Consider the following 12,460-nt stretch of genomic DNA (forward strand, 5'->3'; position numbering starts at 1 on the left):
GGAGCTCTGACTGGACCGAGTCCAGGACGTGGCCTATGGCAGATCCAGTCTTGCGGGTCCGTTTGTTGGACCTGCACTGATGCTGCTCCTGCAGATGCTGCGCACACTGAAGGATCTGAGCGTCGCTGCGCTCGTGTCCCGTCTGTGGTTCAAGAGGACTCCTAAATTTAAATCATAAGGATAATGTGCTGAGAGTGTAAAATACACGACTGTAAAAACTGTGCTTTATGCTACAGTGCAGTGTTTCAGTTATACTTACTTTGTAGTTTTTGCATGAGTGCATTATCTTATCTTTTGCTAATATGTACATGAAAACAGTTTGTCTCCTGTTTTTGTCTCCTCCTCCTCTCTCCTCAGCTCCGGCCCTCCTCTCTCTCCTCCCTCATGATGTCACAGAGAGGCCGGACTCAGACCCGAGTCTCCTCCTCATCCTCAGACCCGAGTCTCCTCCTCGCGGAGCAGTAAGACAGAAAGTCTCTGCGCCTCTCGGGATTTGGAGTCTGTGCGGAGCGGAGACATGAGACTGAGGACCAGGGGACACTGAGACGACATGGACAAACAGAAAGGTACCGTGTGTCCACTTTCTTAAATTATAGACACACTATAGAGACAAAGACAGCGTGTTCACTCACAGGGAGTCAGAAAAAACATCCCCGAGGTTCAGATATCGATGCAGGCACATCATTTCCATTTATTCACGGTTCCCACAGATCCTTAAAAATCCACTCATCTCAAACAAAAGCCTTCACTAAGGCATTAAAATATCTTAAATCAATCTTTAAAAGTATGAAAAATGTGATTTTTTAAAATCTTTTTTTCTGACAATGTATTGCGAAAGCTCAAAATAATGAGTAACCTGGGTAAAAAATGAAATAAAATAGAATACAATAAAATTAAAAAATAAACAGGTAAAATTTAATGACTTGGTGCATTATCATCACCAAGTAGTCATGGTTTATGTTTCAATACATATTTGAAAAACAAAAATTCCTCCTTATCTAAAAAGTTTTCCTTCAGTATTTGCAACATTAAATTTGTTCTTAAGTTTCATTCAGGTGACGTTAAAAAGTCTTAAAAATCCTTAAATCTCATTTTGCCTTAAGATGTAGGAACCCTGTTATTTCACCATCTGTATAGATTTGGGGATTCTGAGAAATATCTGTTCTGTATATAATTTGAAATAGATGTCAGATGTGTCACACGTGCCAATATGAGCACACGACAGAAATAAGGACACAAAAAGAGAAAAATAATACAAGTATACACAAAATATGCTTTTCAAAATCAAGCTTTAAAAAAGTATTATACATTAATATTATTTTCTACTTTTATTGAGTTTTTTTTAAATCCAACATCAGTCCCAGTCATGAATATTAATATTAAATTAATTAATTTTCAGAATTTTAAACCTTTAAATGTCAGTTTTTTTCATGATGCCACGATGTTCTTAGATGACAAAAAAGCCAAAAAACAGACGTGCTTTTAATTCCTTTCACACAAAACTGTTGCTTGGGAAGAGGGCAATGCGAAACAAAAGAGAAGACCCAGAAATTAGCAAGAAACCTGTGAAAATTACAAAAAAATACCTGACATTTGCCAAAAAAAGAGAAAAAAAAGTTTTAAAAAAGAGAAACATGCGTGTGGACATGCAAGAAATGATCTGAAAATAAAAAGCTTGAAAAATAAAAATAATTCTGTAAAATATTTTCAATATATATCTATAAATATAGTTCACTGGACATTTTTCCTCTGCTTTAAAAAATAGTTTTGAAAATCTCCTAACCCTTTTTTTTGCGTCTCTCTTGTTTACTATTCCAGTAATGTTATCTTCTTTTTGCCCATAAAATTAACCGAATGATTGAATTAAAGAGAATCTTGCCAAGCTAACGTGTACATATTTAAACATATATAGGCCTGCATATTTATCTGTGTGATTTAAGCAGCTGGCTAACATCATCTCCTGGTTTCTTGTATAAAAATCAACTGCATGGTAACCATGGCAACCAGAGCAAGCCTCTAATAGAGACTGGGCTTTTATCAGAAGGTTTACGGTAAAATTCTTCTTATAAATGTCAAAATTAGACGACTTGTTTCTCTCGCAGCTTCTTATTGATATGATAACTTGAGGTATTTTGTCATGTGACGACCAAATATCTAAATCAGTGAGGACCGCGGTGTCTTTATCACACAGCTGGTATGTAAACTGCAGCAGGACAACAATCGGAAACACCCGTCTGTCCTCCTTCATCATCACTTCCTCCTCCCGCCGTCCTCCGGAGACGCAGCTAATAGACTGTTTACACTCCGACTGACAGTTTGGTTTTTTCTGCCGTCACCAAAACTCACGACTCCTGCAGCCGCGTTCAGCTTCAGGCTTCATCCCTTCACTGTTTCCTGTAAAGACAAAAACAGTTTGTCAGATTTTTTAAATCGTTTTTTCAATCTTTTCTATTTTTAAATCAGCAGCTTGTTTTTTAATGCACATTTTTAATCTGTGAATCAAAAAACCAGCAGAGAGAAAAATCCCTTTGAAACAACGAGGCTTTTCTTGTGCTGCTTTCATAACTTTATTTTTTTATTTCCCAGTTTTCCTCTTATTTACAAGTACAACTGAAAATCAGACACGCTGATGCAAACGCTCTCAAAAAGGCAGCAAGCAAACTAACAAGCAAATAAAACACAGGTTAAAAAACACAACAAACAAACAACAAACGCAAAATAGCAACACAAACAAACAAACAAAAACAGGAACAGATAAATACGTATTTAAATCAAGAAAAAACAAAAGAGGGGTTTGTCTTACAGATCGTGAACTTGCTTTCACAGGTTTTTAACCCTTTGAACCCTAAACACACTGCAAAGGCAATGAACAACATGGTAAAAAATGTTCCACAAATTTTAAGAATTTAAGAATTAATTTTTTCCTTTTTTTTCCTTTTTTCAAGCAGATTATGAGAAAACAGTTTTTTTTTTTTTTATATTTGGTTTATACAAAAAACAAATAAATGAAATTCTCAGTTTTTGGTTTTTTTAGTTCTCTAGATGTAATTGAATAATTGAATGAATGGATGATACACGGACCTTTATGATACACGGACCTTTACCCCTCCGGAGTGGATAAAAACAAGGTTTTATTTGGATTAGTGTGTGTGTGTGTGTGTGTGTGTGTGTGTGTGTGTGTGTGTGTGTGTGTGTGTGTGTGTGAAATTTAGGGAACATTTGTGCTAAATTTGAATCTCATGCTGATAGCTGAGATCTTGACCTTGACGTCAGGTGATCCGACAGATTCACTGAACAGAATTCACTCTGTTCACTTTAATACGAGCTCGGCGGTCTGAACAGAGCAGTTTCTGTTTAATTGACGCTGTCAGCTGACGGTGCAGCGTTGTGACGGTGTGACAGTGTGACGGTGTGACGGTGTGACGGTGTGGCGGTGTGGCGGTGTGGTGGTGTGACGGTGTGACGGTGTGGCGGTGTGGTGATGTGACGGTGTGGCGGTGTGGCGGTGTGACGTGTGGCGGTGTGGTGATGTGACGGTGTGGCGTGTGGTGGTGTGGCGGTGTGACGGTGTGGCGGTGTGGTGGTGTGGTGGTGTGACGGTGTGACGGTGTGGCGGTGTGACGTGTGATGGTGTGACGTGTGATGGTGTGACGTGTGGCGGTGTGGCGGTGTGACGTGTGGCGGTGTGGTGATGTGACGGTGTGGCGGTGTGACGTGTGACGGTGTGGCGTGTGATGGTGTGGCGTGTGATGGTGTGACGGTGTGGCGGTGTGGCGGTGTGACGTGTGGCGGTGTGACGTGTGACGGTGTGACGTGTGACGGTGTGGTGGTGTGGCGGTGTGACGTGTGGCGGTGTGACGTTCCCGCTGCAGCTCGTCTGGCTCTTTGTTTCTGGTCTGAGTCTCGCTCTCTGCAGCTCAGCGTGACCAAACAGCAGCTCACTAACTGAAATGTTTCTGACGGCGTATTTTACTATTTTTACCAGCCAGAAGATGAAAGAGAGCTGCTCCACACCCTGCAACACACACACACACACACACACACACACACACACACACACACACACACACACACTCACACACACACACACACACACACACACACACACACACACACACAGTGTGTTCAGCTGACCGACATTCAGATCTGCTCAGACTGTGTGTGTGAGGGTCTGAATGAAGGACTTTAACTGGGAAAGGAATATTTTATAGTTTTATAGTTCATATTTAGAGGTTGTTTTTCTTACTTTACATCTATTTAAAAAAAACAAAACTATTATTATTATTATTTTTATTTATTATTATTGGTGCGTTCAGTACAACAGAGGATTAGGGACACATTAAAGAAAAAAAGTTAAATTTTCATTTGATAAAATCTCAAATCATAATTTCAAAAATAAATCTTAATATTATGAGAAAAATGTTGGAATATTTTGAGAAAAACAGGATTAATATTATGAGAATACAGATAGAGTAAAGAGTGTTTTGAGAATGAAGTTTTAACTTTGGCAATAAAATCATAATTTTGGAGAATAAAGTCAGAATTGTACAAGAAAAAAAAGCCATAACTTTTATGAAAATAATTCTTAATTTTATGAGAATTCAGTCAAATTTTACTTTTCTCAGCTGTTTTAACTTCAAATATTAAATCTGCTTTTCTGCTCGCAAAAACTGTGTTCATAAAGTTTTCACTGTCTTGTTTGTTTGTGTATTTATCTGTAAGTTTGTTTGTTCATCAGTTTATTATTTGATTTGCTTGTTTGTTGGTTTGTTTTTTGATCTGTTTGTTTTGTTTATTAGCTCATTAGTTGTTTGTTTATTATTAGTTTGTTTGTTTGTTTGCTTTGTTTGTTTATCAGTTTGTTGTTTCATTAGTTATTTAGTTTGTTTATTAGTTTCTTTGTTTATTGTCATTTTGTTAGTTCAAAACAAAACAAGACAATTAAGAAGAGACGATGAAAACAGAACAAATAAATCCATAAATTCGGAGACTCTAATATCGAAACGTGTTAACGGATATTTTTACTGTTTGTAAACTGAGAACTCTGAATGTGTTTAAGTTGATGTTGTGGTTGTTTATCTGTCTTTCATTCACATGGACAGTGGACATCATTCACTGTGTGTGTGTGTGTGTGTGTGTGTGTGTGTGGTGCAGCATCAAAGCTGGAGACAGGAAGTGATGTTGATGGTCAGATAAGCAGCGTTCAGTAACACAAACTCTTTATTTGTCAGTCCAGCAGCAGTTTCTCTGCGGTGAAAACGTCTCTCTGTCGCCGTCGTTGCTGTTGTCGTTGCTGTTGTCGTTGCTGTTGTCGTTGTTGTTGTCGTTGTTGTTGTTGTTGTTTACGATGATGTCGTTGTTGTTTACGATGATGTCGTGATGTGTTGTGGGTGTGTGAGGTATGCACAGCTCAGTGTTTAAAACAGCAGCGGGCTGATAAACGGATCAGCGGGTTCCTTAAAGTCAGCAGAGACGAGTTAATCCGAAACGTTTAACCTTCGTCTCCCACTCGCTCCGAGGGTGAATGGACTCACTCTGTCCGTCTGAATGGAGCTCGGACACAATCACCGTCTGTTTCTCCGCATTTTCCACATTTTCAACTCCTTCTGATGGTAATCCGCTCTGTTCTCACATCAGTTCACTACGGTTTGGCTTCAGACAGTATGATGCTCACGTTCTCTGTGGTTCCACCTGGATCTGACTCCTTAGAATATATTTGTAGAGATACTGTCCTGGTCAGTGGCAAGGCTCTAGTGGTCCTGTAGGTGGTCCTAGTCGTGCTGTAGTCGGTTCTAGAGGTCTTTTAGGAGGCAAAAGATCCTCCCATAGGAGGTTCTCATAGACAGTAAGGAGGTTCTAAGGGTCTTTAGGAGGTTTTAGTGGTCTGTAACAGGGTTCTAAGGAAGGTATAATTGTCATTGGGGAGGTTCTAGTGGTCATTAAGGAGGCTCTAAGGGTGATTTTGAACTTATAATTGTCATTGAGGAGGTTCTAGGGGTCCTTTTTTGGTTCTGGTTGTACTGCTGGCGATTCTGTGGGTAATTTAGGTGGTTCTAATTGTTAGGCAGGATGTCTATTGCTCATTAAGGAGGTTCTAGTGTTGATTGAAGTGGTTCTGTGGTTTTAGTCATGCTGGTTCTGGTGGTCTTTCAGAAGGCAGGATCCTTCAGGTCCTGTAGGAAATTACAATGGTCATTCAGGAGGTTCTATCTTCAATATGGTTCTATTCATGCTGTCTGTGGTTCTAGGGGTCATTTAGATGGTTGTAATTGTCAGTCAGGAGGTCTTCAGGAGGTCATTTTTTTTTCTTTAGGACGTTCTAGTGGTCCAGGAGGTAAGTGTTAAGGTTCTAGAGGTCTGTCCAGATGCAGGAGATCCTGCAGGTCCTGTAGGAGGTTCTAATGGTCATAAAGGAGGTTCTAAGGTTTTTTAGGAAGTTATAATGGCCATTGAGGAGGTTCCTGGGGTGTTCTATGTTGTTCCAGTCTTGCTGTATGCAGTTAGGTGTAATCTGGATGGTTCTTGTACTGTATCATGTTCTAGAGGTCTTTCAGGAGTCAGAAGATCCCACAGGTCCTGAAGGAGGTTCTAGTGGTCATTAAGGAGGCTCTAAGGGTCTTGTATATGGTTCCATTCACGCTGTAGACGTTTTGAGGGGTCAGAAGTCTTCAAGTGGTCAGTTCTTTCTTTGAGGTTCTAGTGGTCAGGAAGGGGGTTAGGATTCTCGAGAAGATCCTGCAAGTACTGTAGGAGGTTCTAGTGGTCATTGAGGAGCTTCTATGGGGTCTTCTATGTGGTTATATGGTTCTGGTCATGCTGTGGGTGGTTCTAGAGGTCTTTCAGGAGGCAGGAGATCCCACATGTCCTGAAGGAGGTTCTAGTGGTAATGAAAGAGGTTGTAGCAGTCTTCATTGAGGAGGTTCTAGTTGTCCATGTGGTTCTGGTCATGCTGCTATAGGTTCTAGAGGTCTTTTTTAGGAGGCAGGTCCTGCCCAGGCCGTCTGTCAGGTGACTGTAACTGTTCTTTCGGAGGAGCTCGCGGTCACTGGGAGGTTCTGCAGGTTCTGCAGGTTCTTTTGACGGTGTTTTTCATAGAAGGTGGTTAACCAGATAAAACACTGGAGTCTTTGAGGTGAATCTGTTATTTGTGTGTTCAGACGACTTCCTGTTCCTCAGTGTGCGTTCAGAGACCTTCAGCTGTTAAATGACGTGACGCTGGGAGAACACACACGGTCTTTATTCGGAGTTAAACATTAGCAGCAGCTTATCGCATCGGTCGACGTGTGAAGGCCGGAGGGTTTGTGATGGGAAACGTCGCCTGAACAGGTGAAATCAGTCCGCCGTTTCATTCACTCGGTAACGCAAGAAATATCCGGAACCGTCCAGAAAAAGTCCCAAATTTTCAGCCAAAAGTGTCTGATGGAAACCTGCACTGGTGGAATCTGACTTTTTAACCCTTTAAAACCTGATTGGACATCAGTTTTTGTTTGCTGCGTTCAGACGTCTCTCATTTAAACCTTTGAAACATGAGCTGACAAACTGCAAAAAATAGAAGTTGACAAGAAAATTAGATGAAGCTCAGCAAAAAAAAAAAAAGAGAGAAATCATTTGACCATCATCAAACAACGAGAAAAACATCAAGAAACCTGAATTTAGAATTATTGTAATTATACATTTCAAATGAGGTTAAAGAAAAAACATGATTCTCATTAATTATATTTGTTATTTTTTGTTTTTATTTTGCACTTTTTACGGCTCATTTTCTGTTTTTGTTTTTTCTGTTTTTTGGGGGTAAATTTCAGAAAAATAACAAAATCTATTTTTCACAAAAAGCCTTACATATATATTTATATATATATATATATATATATATATATATAAATAAGAAAAGGGAAGAGAGGAAAAAAGAATTGAAAGTCTAGAAAACATAAAACAAAAAAGACAACAAACAAAACAATAAAACAGGAGAAAAAACTATATACGTGTGTGTGTGCATGTGTGTGTGTGTGTGTATTTACTCATACATTACCATACATTCATATCCAAGTGTAGGCGGTGCAGAACATCCTTCAGGAGGGCGACATATAAACATCTTAACATATAAAAAGTCTGTGCAGGGAAGGTTAGGAGGTTTTCAAGGACCTCTACCAGGAACTCGTGACCCTGACGACGTGACCCTGACAGAGGAACATTTTGGGTTTGTATTTGAGTCTGGTGGATAACGTGAAGTGAGAGGCGTCTCGCTTCGCTGCCTTCAATGATTTCAGCTCCTCTGAAGCCGAAACACAAAGTCAGTATTCATCCGGAGCGCCGGGAAACAGCAGCGTCATTCAGGACACGAACACAGACGGATTCATGACGGTTTACACGTTTTATCAACCTGCTGACGACAAACTCAACGCAACAACCGTTAGTTTCGGTCCGTTCATGACTCGTGAAACTCAAAGAAATTATTAAAACAGTCGAGAACAGAAACACAGAACAGACAAACTTTAAAAGATTAACTTTGATTTCTGATTTCTTAAAAAGAGGATAGATTCAATGACACGGACTTGAGTTAAATAAAGTTTGACTGGATTTGATAAACACAACCACTGTTTTGCATGTTTGCATGTGAGCATCAGAAGATCCTGAACATTAAAAATCAGGGTTTGTACGGTCATGAAAAACCTGGAAAAGTCAAGAAGTTTGCAGATAGCAATTCCCAGGTCTGGGAAAGTTGTGGAAAACTAAATATAAATGTAGAAATGTAAAAGTAGAAAATTGGCAATTTTTTTTCTTCTTTAAAAGTAGCCAGTAATTCTTAAAGAAAAGGGCAAATGTTTTCTTTAAAAATTCCCCTAAAAAGTCTGAAGAAAAAAATGCCCAAATAAAAAAATAGAAAAATAGCCTAAATGTGTTTGAGGAAAAAAAAAATTTTTTTTCTGTAAAAATAGACAGAAATTAATCGAAAAAGTCCACTTTTTTTCTTCGTCTTATGTTGTGTCAGAAAAAAGTGTCATATACAAGTGAGTGAGTGAATACAAGTACCTCAGATCTGTATGTACAGTATCTGAGTACATGTACTCACTGCGTTCTCGGTGAAGTGTAACGAGCGTTTGACAGAGACAGATACTGAGTGTGTCATTAAACATGACTCATCGCTTTGCAACTCGGTCAACAGTTAGTGGATGACTCAGAGATAAACTCTGTCAAACTGCTGAACTTCGTTAATGAGGCTGAACCAGCCGAGGAGTCTTTGTGTCCAGCTGTTCATCTGTCTTTCTGTCCATTTGTCCCTCTGCCTGCAGTACTGGCCAAGCTGATCTGGGACCTGCCGTCCTTCCTGTCTGTCCTGGACTCAGAGAACCTGAGTTACATCGCTCAGGCGCAGAAGAAATCCATCTCAGAGCTGCTGTCCAAACTGCAAACCAACGACACTCCCGGTAAAAACACTCACACTAAAACACTGTTTGCATCGTCGTTTCTGCGACTCGTTCTACGTTACGTTTGTACGTTACGTAGCTGATTGGTTAATGTGTGGTTCGGTTCAGGTAGGGCAGGGCGATATGGAAAAACGTCTTATCACAGTACTTTTTTTCATATCAGTCGATATCGATATATATCAGGATATCCATCAGATCAGTGTTTCTGTGGAGCTTAAAGGTTCCTCTGACTCCTCAGTGAGATATGAAGATATCATCAGGTTCATTTAGGTTTAAATATTTATTTTCTGTCAGACATTGAACATGACAAATATACTGTAGAACAGCATCACCAGCTGGAGGACCTATTCTACTAAAACTCACAGAGGTCCAGGTACTAAAATGTCCTCCCAGCAAAGGTCCGAGCCTCAAACCTAAAATCAATATCACCATTAACTGAACATGTTACTTTGATTACGATTGAAGAACGATTTTTTAGCTTTTTTTGTGTGTTCTGTGCTGTTAATCATTTTACTCAGGAGTTAAAAACTGTATTTGGTTCTCTGCAGCGCTGTTCTTATTATCACTGGCTGCTCGTGTTGTCTGTCAAAACATCTCTCGACTACGGCTCATATATCAGTTGAGGAGAAGTTTTATCGTGACTGATATCGTTACCGTCTAATCGAACAGCCCTAGGTTTTGATACAATAAAATCAACTCATAAACACGGTCATTTAAAAAATGGTGGATATAATACGTAAGAAACATACAAACGGATACGTAAGATGCCGACTGGCAGCAGAGTAACTCGTATCATGTCTGCTGTGATTTTAGTGGAAGATGCTGAGTACATGATCATGAGCTGTCCGTCCTCGTCTCCGAGCAACGAGCCGGCGGACGCACCGGGAACAGGTAACACGGAGCGAACGTCACGTCACAAAGTGTGTTACAAACACAACAAACACAAACAAAATAAACACAAACACAACAAACACAAACAAAATAAAAACAAACACAATAAACACAAACAAAATAAACACAAACACAAACAAAATAAACACAAACACAACAAACACAAACAAAATAAAAACAAACACAATAAACACAAACAAAATAAACACAAACACAATAAACACAAACATATAAACACAAACACAATAAACACAAACATGTAAACACAAACATGTAAACACAAACACAATAAACACAAACATATAAACACAAACACAATAAATACAAACACAATAAACACAAACATAACAAACACACATGAAGCACCAGCAGCAGGACATAAAAATGTTTTGGTGCTTTTTGAGTTATTTTGTTTTTAAACACTTTTTCACAAACAATGAACTGAATTTAACTGAATTTAACTGAATTTAACTGAATTTAACTGAATTTAACTGAATTTAACTGAAGTGAATGTTTTCAGAGATTTTAAGTTTCATCAAAAACATTTAAGATTTTTCTGTCAATATTCTACAGAAGATACACAAAGTTATAATAATGTTTGTAAATGTAGAAAATGAAACGTTTCCAGTGTTTGTTTGTTTGTTTGTTTGTTTGTGCAGAAGGAGTTCGGTCCTCTGAGCTGTTCTTAAATCAGGACTTACCTGTGTGGCTGATCAACGGGGTGAGTCTCTCTCTCACACACACACACACACACATACACACACACACACACACACACACACACACTTCTCACAACAAAAATTATGATAATAAATACATAAATAAGTCATAATAACATCAACAGAAAAAGACGTGATGAATGTAGAAATGAGAAACGTGTGAAAATAAAGACTATAAACATGTAAACATATATAAAACATGTATAATTTTTTTAAAAAAGTCTGAATAAGATAATAATACTTAAACTGATAAACATGACTAGAGGACAGAATTATTAGTTTTTGATTATCAGTTATTAGTTCCCAATGAGCTCCACCTCAAAAAAACTACAGAAAAATCAGAATACTCTGATGAGATCAGATATAATACTACAACTTTGAATACTTTACCTACATTATACTCACACACTTTTACTGACCGAATATTTTCAGTGCAAGACAAGAGTATTTTTACTGAGTGGTATTAGTACATTTACTGCAGTAAAGGATCTGAATATTTCCTTGATTTAGACATGTGGGATATGTTGAAATTATTCAGGTTTAATAGCTTTTCTGGTGTGGGAAAAAAAAGCTTGTGTGGAAACGGCGCTTAATTAAAATTTTTGTCTTTTTCGGAATTAGTGCGAAAACGAAATATTTTGTGCATGTGAACGTGTTCACTGTTGTTGTTTTACCCTCCTGCACTCTTTGACCTCCGGATGTTCACGATGGTTTCCCTCGAGGTTTCAGAAAAAAAGCACATTTTTATTTTAGATAACAGGAGGAGGAGGAGGAGGAGGAAGAGGAGGAGGAGGAGGAGGAGGAGGGTGATTAGGAGGAGGAGGAAGAGGAGGAGGAGGAGGAAGAGGAGGAGGAGGAGGAAGAGGAGGAGGAGGGTGATTAGGAGGGTTTGTGATGTGGGTCAGTAATGACAGACTGAGTCCTCCTGAGGTTTGGGAGGAGACGGCAGGGTTACTGTGTGTGTGTGTGTGTGTGTGTGTGTGTGTGTGTGTGTGTGTGTGTGTGTGTGTGTGTGTGTGTGTGTCAGAGGGAGTGACAGGATGCTCAGTGTTTACATGTGAAGCCATCTCCCCTCTATCTGTCCTCCCATTGGCTGAGAGCTCTGCAGAGGGAGGAAGTGGTCACTGATGGCAGCTGATTAGCATCTGGTCTACGTGATGGACACACACACACACACACACACACACACACACACACACACACACACACACACACACACACACCAACTCTCCTGGGAAATTTTGTTCATATGCAACTAATTTACGAAGGTTATTTTCGATCCTGCAGCAGCTTGAAGCTCCAGTTCACTTCGGTCGTCTGACGTTTAGCAGAGCGAAGGTTCACAAAGAGTTAATGTGCTGCCTAATAATGTCTAATATTTAACCATTAACCCTTTGAAACCAAATTTGCTTGGCTCTTTTCAAA

At 39.2% G+C, this 12,460-nt stretch overlaps 1 protein-coding gene across 1 annotated transcript in view; it reads left to right on the forward strand.

Annotated features, from left to right (window-relative positions):
* The first annotated feature begins 421 nt into the window (after positions 1-421).
* The window catches only part of LOC121966183 (actin filament-associated protein 1-like 2), a 23,025-nt gene continuing 10,986 nt past the window's right edge, over positions 422-12,460 (forward strand). The window contains exons 1-4 of the mRNA XM_088076202.1: positions 422-566; positions 9,291-9,425; positions 10,239-10,316; positions 10,976-11,037. Coding sequence (XP_087932328.1) covers positions 551-566; positions 9,291-9,425; positions 10,239-10,316; positions 10,976-11,037 — 291 coding nt within the window. The 5' untranslated portion in view covers positions 422-550. The remainder of the gene's footprint in view (positions 567-9,290; positions 9,426-10,238; positions 10,317-10,975; positions 11,038-12,460) is intronic.

Source organism: Plectropomus leopardus, chromosome 4, assembly GCF_026936395.1.
Source record: "Plectropomus leopardus strain MGB_pleo_1.0 chromosome 4, ASM2693639v1, whole genome shotgun sequence".
NCBI classification, from domain to species: domain Eukaryota; kingdom Metazoa; phylum Chordata; class Actinopteri; order Perciformes; family Serranidae; genus Plectropomus; species Plectropomus leopardus.